The sequence below is a fragment of the Phodopus roborovskii genome, unplaced genomic scaffold (assembly GCF_943737965.1).
Source record: "Phodopus roborovskii unplaced genomic scaffold, PHOROB, whole genome shotgun sequence".
Classification (NCBI taxonomy): domain Eukaryota; kingdom Metazoa; phylum Chordata; class Mammalia; order Rodentia; family Cricetidae; genus Phodopus; species Phodopus roborovskii.
In genome coordinates, this window is record NW_026125665.1 from 1,724,532 (window position 1) to 1,740,227 (window position 15,696).

General features: G+C 49.3%; 1 protein-coding gene across 1 annotated transcript in view; it reads right to left on the minus strand.

Annotated features, from left to right (window-relative positions):
* Positions 1 to 15,334, minus strand: part of Sin3b (SIN3 transcription regulator family member B) — a 35,086-nt gene extending 19,752 nt beyond the window's left edge. The window contains exons 1-5 of the mRNA XM_051178180.1: positions 15,176 to 15,334; positions 14,486 to 14,592; positions 12,781 to 12,934; positions 7,598 to 7,795; positions 5,393 to 5,536 (exon numbers count right to left, since the gene is read on the minus strand). Of these exons, the coding sequence (XP_051034137.1) occupies positions 5,393 to 5,536; positions 7,598 to 7,795; positions 12,781 to 12,934; positions 14,486 to 14,592; positions 15,176 to 15,274 (702 nt within the window). The 5' untranslated portion in view covers positions 15,275 to 15,334. The remainder of the gene's footprint in view (positions 1 to 5,392; positions 5,537 to 7,597; positions 7,796 to 12,780; positions 12,935 to 14,485; positions 14,593 to 15,175) is intronic.
* Positions 15,335 to 15,696: the final 362 nt, after the last annotated feature.

The window sequence follows — 15,696 nt, forward strand, 5'->3', positions numbered from 1 at the left end:
AAAGACAGACAGATGGACAAAGGGCAGAATCAGGAGGAAGTCATTCATACTGTTTCATTCAGGAAAAGCCCTGAAGTACAAACACAGCAACACTCTAAAGAGACATCTCTAAAGTATCATCTCTGGGGTGAGAAAAATTTTACAACACTAAAGACCTATCCTTCAGCCACAGATTAAAACGCCCCCCCCCTAAATCTAACAGCCAGTCATGGTGGCAAATGGTTGCTTTCTTACCCCTCAGGAGGCTGAGGCAGGAGAAGCACCAGTTTGAACCAGTCTGAACCAGAATGAAATGGACAGACCCTGTCTCAAAATAAATAGCTCAATTAGTCAAAGATTCAAAACTGTTCCATGACCCCAAGTAAAGCAATATTCACTGGGAATTCCTCACTGGAATCTGTACAGATTCCAGTTCTGGGAGGCAGGTGGGGGCAGTGCAGAACACACAGAGGGGCATGGGCCCTCAAGGAGTGACCTGATGCTTGCCAACCTAGCTTCAGAGCACTCAGCACAGCTGGTCCTATGCAGCTACATGCTCCTCACTTTATGTTCTTCCCTTAGACAGACACCAAATCAGGGCTGGTGGCCAACACACCACTGGGGCTATGGCCAATGGCCACAGCCATTCATTCTGTAAATGAGGCTCTATTGGTTTGCAGCCAGCCTAGTCATTCTGTGAAGTTTTCATGATATCCAAATAATAGTACATAGCCCACTTTGTAAATAAAATTTTATTGACATACAGCCACACCCATTCACTTTGCTGTGGTCAGATGAGGCTATTTACAAGCTACTAGAGCAGGGCTGATTCTCTACACTGCACCAATGTGCAGGGAGTATTTGGACCAGACTGGTGCTGAACAGCCATGTTAAGTAAAGATGACACCAGTTTATCCCTGGCTGAAAATGAAGACTGAAAAGGTCTGTAGCCTCACAATGTGAATCCAACAGTCAAAAGATGGACAGGGTCCCTCTGCCTAGATGCACAGGACAGTTCTCCTCACACTGCGCTGACAGCTGCTCACACTGCTAATGTTAGAGGCAGGGATACTGTGGACCCCCAATCATGGCAATGACTGAGCAAGAAGCAGAGAACAAAGACAGCCTCTCTTCTACAAGTTCTATGAATGGTGTGACTGCTGGTTCCAGAGTGGTTTATTTTTCCAGACAGGGTTTCTCTCCTGTAGACCAGGCTGGCCTCCAACTCAGAGATCCACCTGCCTCTGCCCCCCAAACAGGAGCTATTTATCACTAACTGCCATTCTTGTTAACATCTCAAAGGAACCCTGAATAAATGCTGAAAAACCCATCTGTCCCAACAATGCCAATACCTGTTTGAGTCCTGGCTCCTCTCAGTGCTTCTCACCCTAAGTGGCTCCCTGTACTCTCTGTCCTCTCCTCACCACTGCCACAGCCAGGTTCAGTTTGAACTGTTTCAGATGGCTCTGGCTATGGTCTCCCTCAGGTCTACAATAAACCTTCTCCTCAACCATACCTGGGAGTGGTTATGTTCCCCCCATCCCACTTTTTTTTAATTTCCATTTCATCTAGTGAGAAGTCACATGTGCACACACATGTGCATGCACATGCACGCATGCACACGCACACAACACAAACCAAGAGAGAACCAGGAATGGAGCCAGCCAGGAGTCAAGAGACTGCATGTCCAAAATGTCTTGAGTTATTAAGGGATCGGAGCCTCTAAGAAGCAGAGATTTAGGGTAGGAGGCGGGGCAAGAAGTAGCCAAGACTCTTAACAGGTGATACTTGCCACACTTAGAGACTGGTGGCCAGTGCATGCTTCAATATGTTAAATAGTCACCTTAGCCATTTGAGACCTAACAAGTATTATTTTGCATCTTAATATATAGCCCTTGGCCTAGAACTCACAGATCCACCTACCTGCATCTTCAGAATGCAGGAATTAAAGGTTCGTACCATCAACCTGGCCCAGCAGACAAGCCATTTGGTGTTTCTGGCTTTCCTGTGGGTTAGGATGGAGCCAGGGTCTCAGGCCAGCTGCTAGTTGAAATGGCTACTAAGCCCCTGGCTCACCACCAGCCCAGGAGGCTACACATATGACTGGCAAGACCCAGGCGCAGGACTGCAGAAAGCAAGGGAGCCAGGAAGCAAGACTTAGAGGGACTATGACTCCCTCAACTCAAGACTCCCCTGACTCCACTGACTCCCCTGACTCCACTATTCCCTGACACCATCCATTCCATGCCATCAGGGGCAGCTCAGGGAAGGGCAGTGGAAGATGACATAGGCTCCCAATTCCAAGGGGAGTTGAGACACAGCCATGCTGCTCAGATGTAGCACCCAGATCTAAGGACAGACCCAAATACCAGTCACAGCTTGAGTAGCAGCTAACAGGAAACTCATCCTAATGTACAATCTGTGGCTATGCCATCAGGACCCAGGAGGTAACACCCCTTCCTATATACTATTATGGCCCCCACAGGCAGTTGGGATTCTCCTGATAGGAATGGGATACCATGGCATCCAGCTCTTGTACTGACAGCTCTGTGTGCTATTCTGGGAGGTTCTAGAAGATAGGAGGTGCAACCTGGCTAGAGGGAGGGTAAGGTACCATCAGTCCCATTGTCTGGTTTGCCTGTGGAGCAGCCTCTGCCACAGTTCCCACCCATTTCCACTGGTCCCCACTACCCTGAAGTTCTCCTCACAGCAGGTTCAGAGTTCAGGGAGGGAGGACAGCAGCAGAGACCTAGGGAACCATGAGCCAAGATGAAACCTTCTTCCCGCAGGTTCTGCCCAGTGTCTGTCTCAGTGATATTAGAGTAAGACAACAACCATGATTTCAAATGGGACCCTCACTAGAACATCTCAGCTTGAGAGAGAAACAGGCAGACTGGGACTCAAGACAGCAGAAGTAGGGAAGGGTCCTAGTCTCCCCTCCAGGCACACTCAAGAACCTCTGTAGGTTTGTATAGCTCTGGGGACATGGAGTGCAGTAGTGCTGCTCACCCTGTGTGGACATTCAGGGAGGCGATGACAGGAACATGTCTCTAGCTTGTTCTAGGAGCTGGCAATGCACTTATCACCTGAAGTGAGCTAGCAGCTCATGGTCTCACCTGAGTGGACAGATGTCATAGCTCTGAGGAGATAGGAAGGCCCAAGGGCAATGTACATCATGGCTCTACCTAAGGCTGGAAGGCACAGCAGGCCACAGGGTTCCCACACACCAGGTAGCAGCGATCATCAAGCCACAGCTCTAGGCCGATACTGTGTTCAAGACATGGTGACAAACCAGGATGCAACTGGCCACAGGCCTGGGTAAGGCTAAGGGAAATGAGGACAACTCAGGTCTAAGGGAAGCCCGAGAAAACAATGGTAACATGCCAGGATGCAAACACCTGACTAGAACAAAAGCTAGACCAACGTCAACAGCATGGCTCAGTGGGTAAAGTGCTTGGACCCAAGTATGATCCCATGACATATAGGATGAAAGTGGAAAACATACCCCCGCCCAAGTTGTCCTCTGACTTCCACACCAGCTGTGGCACGCATACACGCCAATATGTAATGGTAAAAAACAAAACAAAGCAAAAAACAACCCGGGAGTAATGAGTGGCCCATGAATGATTACCATACTCAGGTAGCCTAGGCAGGAGGATCACAACCCTGGGCTATCTTAAGATCCAGTCTCAAAGAGAAAACAAAACAAAACAAATCATACTCAACAATCAGGGGTCTCAAACACTGTTCCAACCAGGAAGGAGGTGGAGGGTCCTGGCTTCCTGCTCTTCAATTCACTGTAAAGGCTTGCTTTCTGCTCTTCAATTCACTGACAATGCTAGCCTGAGAACACACACAGACCAATAGATGGCAACCCAGTCATCACACGCATCCACACGTATGCTGACATTGTCAACATGGTGCCAAGCATGGTAGCCCTTCTACAGCAGTGCTGGACAAATGAATCTGAAAGTGGACCCAACTCACACCCCATGTACAAATGCAGCTGGTTTAAAACTGTAAGAAAATAAGGGAAACCTCATGACCTCAACTGTGCAACAGCTTCTAAAGTTTAATACTAAGAGTGATGTGGGAAAAAAAAATTAATCAAGACTCTGTGCATCAAATGCAACCAAGCAGAGAAAAGACGACTGGAGATGGAGATAAGATCTGCAGCTCAAACCCGGAAGCGTCTGTGGGTGCATAGCAATGACGAAGTCAGCTGCAGCTGCAGACAGATGGTTCAGCGATTAAGAGCAGCAAGCACTGGATGCTCTTACACATGACCCAGGTCCAGGTCTCACCACCCATGTGGAAGCTCACAACCACCTGTTACTCCAATTCCAGGGTTATCTGGTGCCCTCTTCTGGCCTCCATAGGCACCTACAGCCATATGATGCACACAAACTCACAGACAACACACACATAAACAGTAATAAATAACACATCTTAAAAGCCAGTACACAGACATGATATACTGGGGAATGCAGTCAAAGCCAAGACACATCCCACTTGACAGTTGTCGAAGAGTTAAAGCCGAAGTGGACATGGGGAAATGGAGCCACTGACAAGGCAAATACTTCTAATTCTTCAGAAAGTTAAATGAAACTGCTGTGTTTCCAGGATGCCCATGGAGCAACAGTACCAAGCTGCCATCAGGTATCCAAACAATTACTTGTACAAGTCTGGACAACTTCAAGGGCAAAGCAGCCTCCCATATCCACAACATGAATGGATGAAATGGACAAACCCACACTCAAGAACACTATTTGGCCATTGTTTGACAGGAGGAAACACAGACAAATTTCAAAGACATGGCCACATACCAGTGACAAATGTCCAGAGCAAGCTGGAAGATCAGTGGGGTGTATGCTGATGGGGTCAGGGTCTCCTTTTGGAGGCATGTAACCTATAACTAGCTAAAGGGACAGTTGTGCTACATGGTAAATAGGCTGCACAGCACGGAATTGTGTCCTTTTCTAGAAGACAGTGTCTTTGTAGTCTTGACTAGTCTGAACTTGCTAGGCCAACCAGGCTGGCCTTGAATTCAGAGACAGCCTACTTCTGCCTCCAAGTGCTGGGATTAAAGGCTGGTCCAGAATTTATACTTTAAAGTGAGGAAGTAAAATTTCATGTCTACTTTTCAAAAAGACTAAAATACATAATGAAAAAAGAAGAGGAGAAGGATGAGGTGGCGGCTGCACCTCTGGCAGGCCTCAGGCCACAGCTGGGGAAGATAACCAAGTGCAGCCTGGCCCTGGGTCACACCCCTATTTACTTGCGCAAGCCTGGGACCACAGTCCTCACATTGGCTCCTCCTTCAACAGTACTGCAATCAGTGTTTATGACACACCTGTCAGACTCTAGCTCTTCATGCATCTTGTGGGTAAGATCTTGGGTACTTGGCACTCACCAGGGACCGCTTTGCCTCAGGTAGGAACTGTCCAAATTCTGACAGCAGGTCCTCCTGACCACGGAAGAGATTGGCCACCTCTGTGAAGACCTCCTCCTCAGACATGCCACGGAATGGACGACCCTTAGTGTGCAGCTGTTCCTTCTGCAAGTGGGAAGAAGGAGAGTGAGGCAAGGCACGACTGTAGCTGTGTAGACTTCAGCCGTGTGTCTGCACTGTCAGGGTTTTCTGTTCTCGGTGAGCCCTGCCATACTCAAAGGGGAGGGTATGAAGGATCACAGAGCAATGAAGGGCAGGCACCAAGTAAGAGAGAAATGTGGTGCCCTTAGAAAGAGGGAGGCAAACCTGCTGGATCAAGGGATGGGTGATCAGCAAAGGGGCTCTCAGTGAGCTGCTGGACTGAGGGAGAGCTGAGGTGTGGAAGGCAGGCAGATCTGGAGCTAAAATCAACAGCACTGAAGTAGAATGAGGATAGGCCTTTCATTACAGGAAACTGAGGCATGAGGACTGCCAGTTCCAGGCCTGGCTGAGATAATTGTTTTTGTTTGTATTTGAGACAGGATTTCTTTGTACAGTTCTGGCTGTGCTGGAACTCACTGTAGACCTGGCTGGCCTCAAACTCAAGAGATTCACCTGCCTCTGTCTCCCAAGTGCTGGGATAAAGGTGTGCCCCACCACACCTAGCAGAGATACTGTTCTTAAAAAAAAAAAAAAAAATAGAAATGCCACCTTATATTCAATGTCACAGTTGAGAGTTAGTGGTGGGCACAACATGGACAGCAGTCACTGTAGCTTAATACCCCCATCAGAAATAGAAGTTGCTTTGTTTGGATTTTTGGTTTTCTGCATAGTGCTAGGAATGAACCCAAGCAGACCTGTGAACCCCAGGGAAGCAGTTGAAGTCTTCACATTTACAAAGCCTACCAAGGGGAAGGGAAAATAGCCCTGAACCCAATATTCTGGACTCAGCTCAGACTCCATGCCTGTCAGAGCAGAACAGTACCCGGACTGCTGCTGTTAGTTTTAAGGCTTTCAACGGTGGCTCAAGAGGTAGCCTGGACTTAGCATGCAGTCCAGAATGCCCTTGGGACTTATAGCTATCCTCCTGACTCAGCACTCCGAATTCTTGGATGAAGGTATGTGCCACCGTATCTGACTTCAAACTACTGTTTCAGAAACAACTTAGGGCAGGCAAGATGGCTCCACAGGCAGCTGTGGTATCCCTGTCAGAAAACAAACTGCAAAGAGTTACAGTGAGCATGGCACTCTGGTCACCTCTCTACCCAGAGGTACGCAGACAAAGCTGAGGCTCTAAACACAGAGGCTGGAGGAGCCTTGAGCTGATCTCGCAGTGAGTGGGAACTGACGCAGTGCACATGCCATGGCCAGCACTCTGAGTATGTCCTCTGCAGGGACACTGTTACCACCAAGCTTCCTTAAACAAGAACATAGGCCTCTGCAGGGTCACCACATAGGATGGCTAAGGGGCGACTGGTGTTTGCTTGTGGTAAGTGACACAATTTTGTCTGGTGGCTAACTGCACCCAGCTGGCTGGTGTGCCCCCAAGAATGCAAACTATTTCCGCACCCCACATCTGTGCCCTCCCTGGAGTTGCTGCTATGCTGGGAGCCACACTGTCACTGAAGGTTTCTATATCCACATAACTCAAGCTGCTTCCCCATCACATACTGAAGAAGCCTATGCTTTCAAATGTGAACCATCATTGGGGTTCTCTGGGTTCATGAAGAAAGAGCCTAGGTTAGCTCTATGATAGTGAACTTGTATGCCAGAAAACCTTATTTATCTGTGCAACTCTGTGTGTTGTATAGGGCTAGGAACACAATCTATCATTTTAAACGTTAGCTGCTGAGCCAGATCAAGGCTGTACCCTTCAATCCCTCGACCTACAGGCTGTCCCCAGCCTTCTTTCTCCCTGCTACTGTACAAGGGATTGGCAGTGGCAGCCCTACACATCTCTCAACACACACCCTTTTTCCACCCCCACCTACTTCTGACTCCTTCAGAACTAGAGTGTGTGTGTGTGTGTGTGTGTGTGTGTGTGTGTGTCCTGACTGAGGAAGTTACCTGAATCTCTGACTGGGGTGTGGCTTGGAGCACATGTCTGGCCAGCTTGTGAGGCCCTGGCCTCTAAATAACTCAGGTGGAGGAAGTGAGCCACCAGGTACTGCAGTGGGCTAGCCTTACCTGGTAGGTGTGAAGAATCTCTAGGAAGGACCTGTAGATCTCAGGGTGGTCCAGAAAACGGGTCTTGATCTTGTTGACATAGCTGATAGCATTGTTGAACTCCACAGAGTCCGATTCCAAGGGCATCTGTCCTCTGTCCTCTTTGTAGGACATCTGCTTAAAGTCCTCTCCACAGTCACCATGGCCGTGGGAGTTCTCCTGAAAAATATAGGCAGTGAGTTGTCACTGCATGCTGACAAGCATTGCTCCTGTAACACCTGAGGGCCCTCCCTCTGGAGTCTCTCCTAGTCTCCTGCACCTGGAACTGCAATTTCAATAAGATCCATCCCTTTAATCCTGCGACCGATTGCCCTAAGCAGCCTGGCTTTGACTCTGGCCAATCTCCTACCTAGCCTCCCCAGTGCTGAGATAGAGGTTTGCTTTCTACTCTTTAAGAGATCAGCATGCAGGGAGGAAAAATCACGAGTCTTGGAAGCTAAACCTTGTTGGAGCTATGTGCAGGGCTACAGGTGATGTCCTCATCTTAGCAAGACTATTCTTGAGTGGGAACAGTGGCTGCTGGCTTCAAGGGCTTCAAGGGACCATCACAGTGTGCCTTTACATCTAGCCACAGCTGGCTTGGGATTCTCACAACAGGGCCTCTGGGTGCTAAGTGCCAAGACAACTTAAGTAATAAGCATCAGCCACCAGATCTAAACACTGAAAAGCATCTTACTTGTGCCTAATTTTCTCCAGCTATAAACACAAACATGTCTCTCTCATCCCTATGGAATCCTGCTTTGTAGGGACAACTAACATCCTGGTGGAACTTGGGGCCTCAAGTGCTTGAATGGAGCTATATAGCCTGACCGAATCCTGGAGGAACAGCAGCTAGGTTACCTGGAACTATCCTATACTTCTGCATTGGTCACTGTCACTACAGCTCAGCTTGAGGTTCTAGTCAGATGACATGCTCACCACATGACCTTCCAGAACCATCTTGTAGTGACTCTAAACACATTTCCTGTTTTCCCCAGCAGTTCTACCTGCTTCTGGGCAGCAGACACACATGGTATCTCAATAGTTTCTTGGACAACAGATCATTCTCAAGAGGCTGTAGGAGGTGACAGCAGCAAAGGGTTTGGGTTCCCAAGGGAAGGCTTGTGCTGTGCCCTCAACACTTCTTAGAAGAATGCCAACAACCAGGTAGTGATGAAGTACCCCTTTAATCCCAGAACTTAGGAGGCAGAGGCAGGAGGATCTCTGTGAGTTCGAGGTCAGCCCGGTCTACAGAGAGCTCTAGGACAGCCAGGACTACACAGAGAAACCCTGTCTGGAAAAAACAAAGAATGCTAGACAGATTTAATTAGTGCCCACTCAAATGGCCTCATCTGGTCCATGTTTACTCAGTCAAGGCCCCATCTCTAAACATTAGTCCCTTGGTACCCAAGGGGAACAGGTTTCAGGACCCTTCTCCAGAGCTTTCAAATGCAGCCCAGCATCACACAGATGCACACAGCCCCCACAAGCATCTATCATCTCTAGGCATTTTACAACACCAGGCACACTGTCAATAGTCCACCTTGTAGACTAGGGAATGATGATCACATTCAGCACAAGCATAGGCTGGGATGTGGCTCACATACAGAGCACCCCCCCCCAAGGATGGGCAAGGACCAGGTTCAATTACCAGTCTGTATGCTCAATACACATGTATATTCCCTGAAATATCCAATCTATGGACACCTCCTGTGGCAGCTGCAGAACTCAAGGGTCAGAGGACAACAAGTGGTATTCTCAGACATTAGGGGCTGAACTGCAAAAGACAACCAGAGACCCAACTGGGCTGATGACAGTGGAAAGACAGAAAGTGCTAAAAGCCAAAGCTAAGGGGACAGACATTGATTGCAAATGCTGGTCAAGACTCAGGAACCCGCCTGCCCATGTTCAAGGTCACAGGGCAAGAGTAGGGCCTCCCCAGCCACTAGGGACATACTCCAGCACTGTATGGTCCCCTAAATAAGCCAGTATGTCATGACCAAGAGCCAGCTCTCTAGCCAGGGACTCTGTAGAAGGCACCAGACAGTGGTAAGAACAGTTACTATGGCAACAGCCTTCAGTTCAATAATCCAACAGAGAATTTCCTTACAGTCAAGCCAATTGCAATCCTACAAAGCAGACCAAAAAACCACAAAGACTCACACCAACATTCAAGGAAGCACAATCCCCAGCAGCCAACAAAAGGTGGAAACAACTCAAAACCCACCAGATGAATGAACAAAACACAGTCCATCCAGTGGAACATACTCAGCTAAGAAACACCAACACATACTGAGATGAGAGTGACCATCGTATATAATCAATCACATTTATGTGAAATGCCCAAAACAGGTAATACACAGAAATAAGAAGCAGAAGAATGGTTGGCATGATCTGTTTCTGGGGTGATGCAATGTTCTGGAATTAGTAGTTAACGACTGTACAGCTGTAATACAATTTTCTACTGTTATCTTTAGCCCTGCTGCAGACTTCCTACAACCGTTCCATCCTCTTCTCCTGGAGGATGACTGTTTATATAGCTGATACTCATAATGCACCCCACATCTGCCAAAGAACCATGTGGCCCTCCTGGATGTTCAGGAGCCTAAATGAGCAAACTATTGAGCCCCAACTGCCAGAGTGTTGTGGTCTCTGCCTAGGAACCAACCCCCACCTCACCAGAAGGGCCAGCCTGGCAGACATTACCTTACTGAACCACTCCTGGGTCCTGTCCTCCAAGGCATGGATCCTCCCCAACCTCTTGGGCCTCTGTACTCCATTGGCTGATTCCTGGCAACAGCAGTCTTCCTAGACAATCCATGTCCTGCAAGACTACCTCTCGGGTCCCCTCTATCTCTGCCCTACCTCAAAGACAACTCTCCTAATGGCTCATTCCTTCAAGGCCCTTCCTCCTCCTTACTTGGGCCCACACCCCCCAAAGTCCCTACTAACAATTGGTCTCTCACTGAGAGTCCCACAACCCCAATTAAACTGAGGGTCCAGCTCCAAATAATGGTTCAAAATTAATCAGACATAGTGAGCCTCCCCAAAGATGGCGGCAAAGGGCCTCCTGTCAGTCCCCCCAAAGATGTCCTATTGAGCTATGTGTCCCATCTTCACCTGCCCACTGACATCTGGTTGCCTATTCCTTCCTTGACACAGCTCAGCCACAGAGAGGCAACTGGGAAGGGCACATGTAAAGGTTCTGCCTCCTCTGAAGAGCTTGGTCAGGACTGTATAAACACAGGAACACACTTGTCACAGCTGTAAAGGTCAGAGGGGGCTTGAGGCGACATCTCCCAAGATGCTTATTCAGGGAATAGCAATAGCGGATTAATGTTTTCCAAGCCTTTTGCTAGTGGTATGGCTATCAGTCCCCTCCTTTCACAGAGGCAGATAAGATAGGGTCTTACTCTGCAGCCCAGAATGGCTTTGAACTCAAGGCAAACCTCCTGATTCCTGAGTGCTGGCTCCTGAATCTAAGTTCCTAGCTCTGCTTGCCCCTCAAGCCCTGTGTTGTCACCTAGGGCCCTGGTGCTTACCAGCCTGGCACTTTCAGCTACGACAGCAGTACTGGTGACCCTGGCAGTGGGAGGGCTGAAGCCCTGGCTGCTATACCACGTGCCAGAGTGCAAAACTCCTTTCAAGAAAGGGTGAGGCTCAGAGACCCACCACAGGGCTCCAGTAAGTGGGCACTCCCTCAGCACCCTTCTCACCTGTGGCTGTCAGGCCATGCTAATGAAATGGAAATGAGAGAAAGAAGAACAAAGCTGTTTTCACAGCAGTGAAGCTAGTGTCAGGGGCAGTAGGTGCCTATCATTACAGCAGTCAGAAGCTGAGTCAAGGGACTGACTTGTGGTGGGACCTGTAAGGTTTCCTGCCGCAATAGGATCTCAAAGGCTCCAGGAACCCTGAAAGAAATCTGTGAACTGTTACAAAGCAGCAAAATTCCTGAGTCACAATCGGGCCTGAGCACTAACAGGCCATCACTGTCACTGAGACCAAGAAGCTCCAGAGAGCCCTGAAGCAATGTGACTGAAGACCAGCAGAGGTGCCCTGTTTATGAGTCTAAAACCATCTTTGTCATCTTTTCTGTAAGTCACTGGGGCCCCTTAGTCACCTATGCTACCTACAAGGGAAACCCTGCTGCTGGCAAGAACCCTGTAAGACATAGAGGGAACACTTTACCCCGTGATCCAGACCCTGCTCCCTGCAGCTTTCTAGGGAGTGGCAATGTTGTTCACACACACACACAAACACACACAATCTCTCTCTCTCTCTCTCTAGGAGCTACTCTTCACTGTGACACTTCAGTGTGACAATGCTCACACTGCTTACAGTTCAGCCACACAAGTTCCAAGAGTTACTCTGCTAAGGCTTTGGTGGCCATAGTACCTAGTTTCTAGGTACAGTTGAGAGCTCAGTGGCAGGTGCTTCTGGAGGCTGATGGGCAGGACCAGCAGAACTTACACAGGAGCCACTCAGGAACCTGCCAGGACCACAGTACCTTTCCAGAGTCCCTCTCCAACTTCACTGAAAGCCTGTTGTTGTGGCTCAGATCTGTCATCCTAGCACTTGCAAAGCTGAAGCATGATGAGTTTCACACCTGCCCGTGCTATGATGAGACAGTGCTGGCCGGAGTGGGAGTACAGATAGAGGCTGCAAAGCCCAAGCCTGAGCTGAGGAAGGTACTATGGTGATTCCATGAAACAGTGACAGAAAACAAAGTTATCTCCATGCTCCACCACTTGGTTTTATTGGTGGCCTGAATGAAAGTCATCAAATGCCACTGTATACTTTGGCCTGGTAGACTTTGTTGAGAAAGCCCTGAGGCCAAACCTCAGCAACTAGTGATGCGATGACTCTGAACATAAAGTCCTCCTTGACTCCATTACCTCCCCCACACCCACCCCACAGTGCTGGGGACTGAACCCAGGGCTGTGGCCATGCCAAGAGTTCCCTCCCACACCCCCAGCCAGTACACTCAATTTGAGACCTCCAAACTATTCACTTCAGGATGCAGAGGCTGCCTCTGTGTTTCTACCTTGACTTGGACCAGAAGCAATTAGAGAACCTAGAACAAATTGTACAAAGGCTTCTGGCAACATCACAAATGCCTAGCTAGCTGTGCTCCCTGTGGGCCACATTACTCAAATGAAGCCTACCTGGCTGGTCAAAGGCGACTGGATGTTCAACTTGCCATTCTTGGGAATATCTATGCGGTATCCGAGCGGGAGGAAAGCATTAAACCCCACAATGAGGTCAGGGTGCTCATGGAAGAGCTGGGACACGCGCCTGATCACGCCAGGGGTGTCAATGCTGGAAAACAAAGAACACAAGTGGGCAAGAGTCCTAGGAGCAAACTTGAAAACCCCACTCTCAAATGTTCATGAGCAAAGACTCCTAAAATGGACCCCACCATGTTTTTGATGTTTTTGTTTTATATGTTTGAGACAGTGTTTCTTTGTGTAGCCCTAGCTGTCCTGGAACTAAGACTAGGCTGGCCAAGAACTCAAGACATCTGCCTGCTTCTGCCTGGGTTAAAGGCATGCACCATCATACTCTGCTTCAAAAAAAAGAAGGCCCCACAATGTGAAGGTCCAGTAAGAAATTCACAGCTCCCAAGCCATCTGAGCTCCTGGGCCCAGTTCGGAAAATGTCCCAAGACCTAGTGCTGGGCTGAGACCCAACAGAAGGCCACAATTCTCCGAGCAATGTGAGATATTCCCTAATATTTTATGAATCAGAAAAAGGTTAAGACACATTTTGGGTTTTTGCTTTTTTTCAAGACAGGGTTTCTCTGCATAGCCTGGCTATCCTGGAACTCTTTATAGACCAGACTGGCCTCAAACTCAAGAAGATCCATCTGCCTGATTCTGCCTCCTGAATGCTGGGCTGGGATTAAGATGTACCACTGCCCAGCCATTTTGAATTTTTTTTTTTTTTTTTTTTTAATTAAATGAGAGGTGTTAATACCAGGGCCTTTAAGCTAGCGGACTGAGAAAGATGGAAAGACATGGAGGGTCATCTTCTGGCCTCAATATGCTGAATATCCAGGAGAAAACCAACGTAGGCCTTTCACACTTCCTGAGAGCAGACAATGGCAAAGCAGTACCAAGATGTATGGGAAGCTGACACCCACCTGTCACTAAGGTAAGTCCCAGAAGGTTCTAGAAGACACAGGCATAACTCAAAAGCAATCTACTACACCTAATGGCTCTGTGCCTGTAACAGTTACTGTTGTTTTATGTCCCTTATATCCATATAAGCACCAAATTAGGAATGTTAGAAGCATCTTATGGATAAGGTTTAAGAAGTGGTTCATCCCCTGTAAGTAACATTTTCTTGCAGTATTTACCAAAAACTGTTCAAAACGATCAAAATTTGTATATCCAACATTTTACAAACAAAACTCTTTAAACATTTCAAAACTGTTACATTTAAAATTTACTTTTTGCATGTGGGTTATTTACCACAGCTCCCAAGTGCAGGGCAGATGACAACTTATAGGAGTCAGCTCTCTCCTGTCATATAGAACGCAGGTGGTCAGGTTTGGAGGCAAGCATCTTTACCGTCTGAGCCATCTCACTGACACCCAAATCAACATTTCAAATAAAGACTGGAACCAATGCTCTCTGTCCATGCCCAGATCTCCCCCCAATTCCCTAATTCGTGCCCTCCTTCCAGGAATTCCCATCAGATCCTCAGAGGTACCTCATTCTGTGACTGTTTAAAAAGCTTCCCGGGCCCACCAAACCTATGCAAGGTCACAAGCTTAAAGGCCGAGGTGTAGTTAGTATGGGGGGGGGGGAGGGAGGAAGAGGGGTCTTCCAGCCTACTGCTCCCAGTTGCATAAGACCAACAGGTTACCTCTGGCTTTTGAACTCCTTCATGATCTCCAGGAAGCCATTGTAGGTGGCAGGGTCGCTGCCAAAGCGGATCTTCACCTGGTCAAGGTAGGTGAGAGCGTCCTCCACCTGCGAGGGACAAGAAGGCTGCGGGTGGGCCGAGATGTAGAGACAGTGAGTTGGAAGGCCAGGGACAGAGAAGTGGCGCGGGGCTGCATAGGCCACTCAAGGATAACTGCGGGGTTCCGGGAAGGGCCAACGAGGACGACCGAGGGCCAGCGGCCAGTCCGGAGGGGCTTCGGAGACCCGAGGAGTTCCGGGTTGGACCGAGGACCGGCAGGGAGGATCGAAGGGTCTCGGGTAGGCCGTCAAAGTCACTTGGAAAACCAAGGCCCAACGAAGAGGACCCGGGGCGGGGGCGGGGGCGGGGGGTGGCCCGGAGCGCACCGCCGGGTCCCGGGTAATGACATGGGCCACAGAAATGACTGAGGGATGTCGAGAAGGACCGCGGCATCTCCGGGAGAAACCGAGGAACGGCGAGAAAGAAGGAAGCGTCAGGGGGAAACCGAGGGGCCGCCGGGATGATCGAAGGATTCCGGGGAAGGGGTGTGGGGTCCTCGGCTGCGCAGAGGAGGCCGAGGAGGGGCCGCACGTTGCAGCGCCGGCCCGTGGGGCTTTAGGTCCCCAGGAGGAGTCCGGGGGCGTCACTCACGTGCACTGGCAGCTTCTCGTGGCCTCCGGAACCCGAACGACCCCAGCGGGAACCGCCGAATCCCCGTCCCGCGGAGCCTCCGCCGCCTGCGTGCGCCATGTTGGAAGTCAGATCCGCGTCTGCCCCGCCTCCGCCCGAGCCCTGGTCGCGCTTGCGCGCCCCGCCCCCAGGGTGGAGGCTCGTGGCGTCATGATAGGGGCGGGTTCTCACGAGAAACTCTCAGAGGGACGGGGCGGGGCTGGCCGGGGAGGGGGGAGGGGAGTCGGTCTAAACGCGTGTCCCCTGGGGCTCTGTAGTACCCGGAAGCTCGAAGTTTTTGGGTTTGTTTTTCTTTTAATTTTGTTGGGGGAAAAAAATAATTTTTAGCCAAGTTGGAAAACATTTCAAAACTCATTAATTTTATAAAATTAACATTTCGGTGTTCAGGCTCGCCTGTCATCTCAGTATCAATAAGACTGAGGCAGGAGGATCACTGAGGTCCAACCCAGACTGGGCTACTTGTTAAGACCATGTCTTAAAAG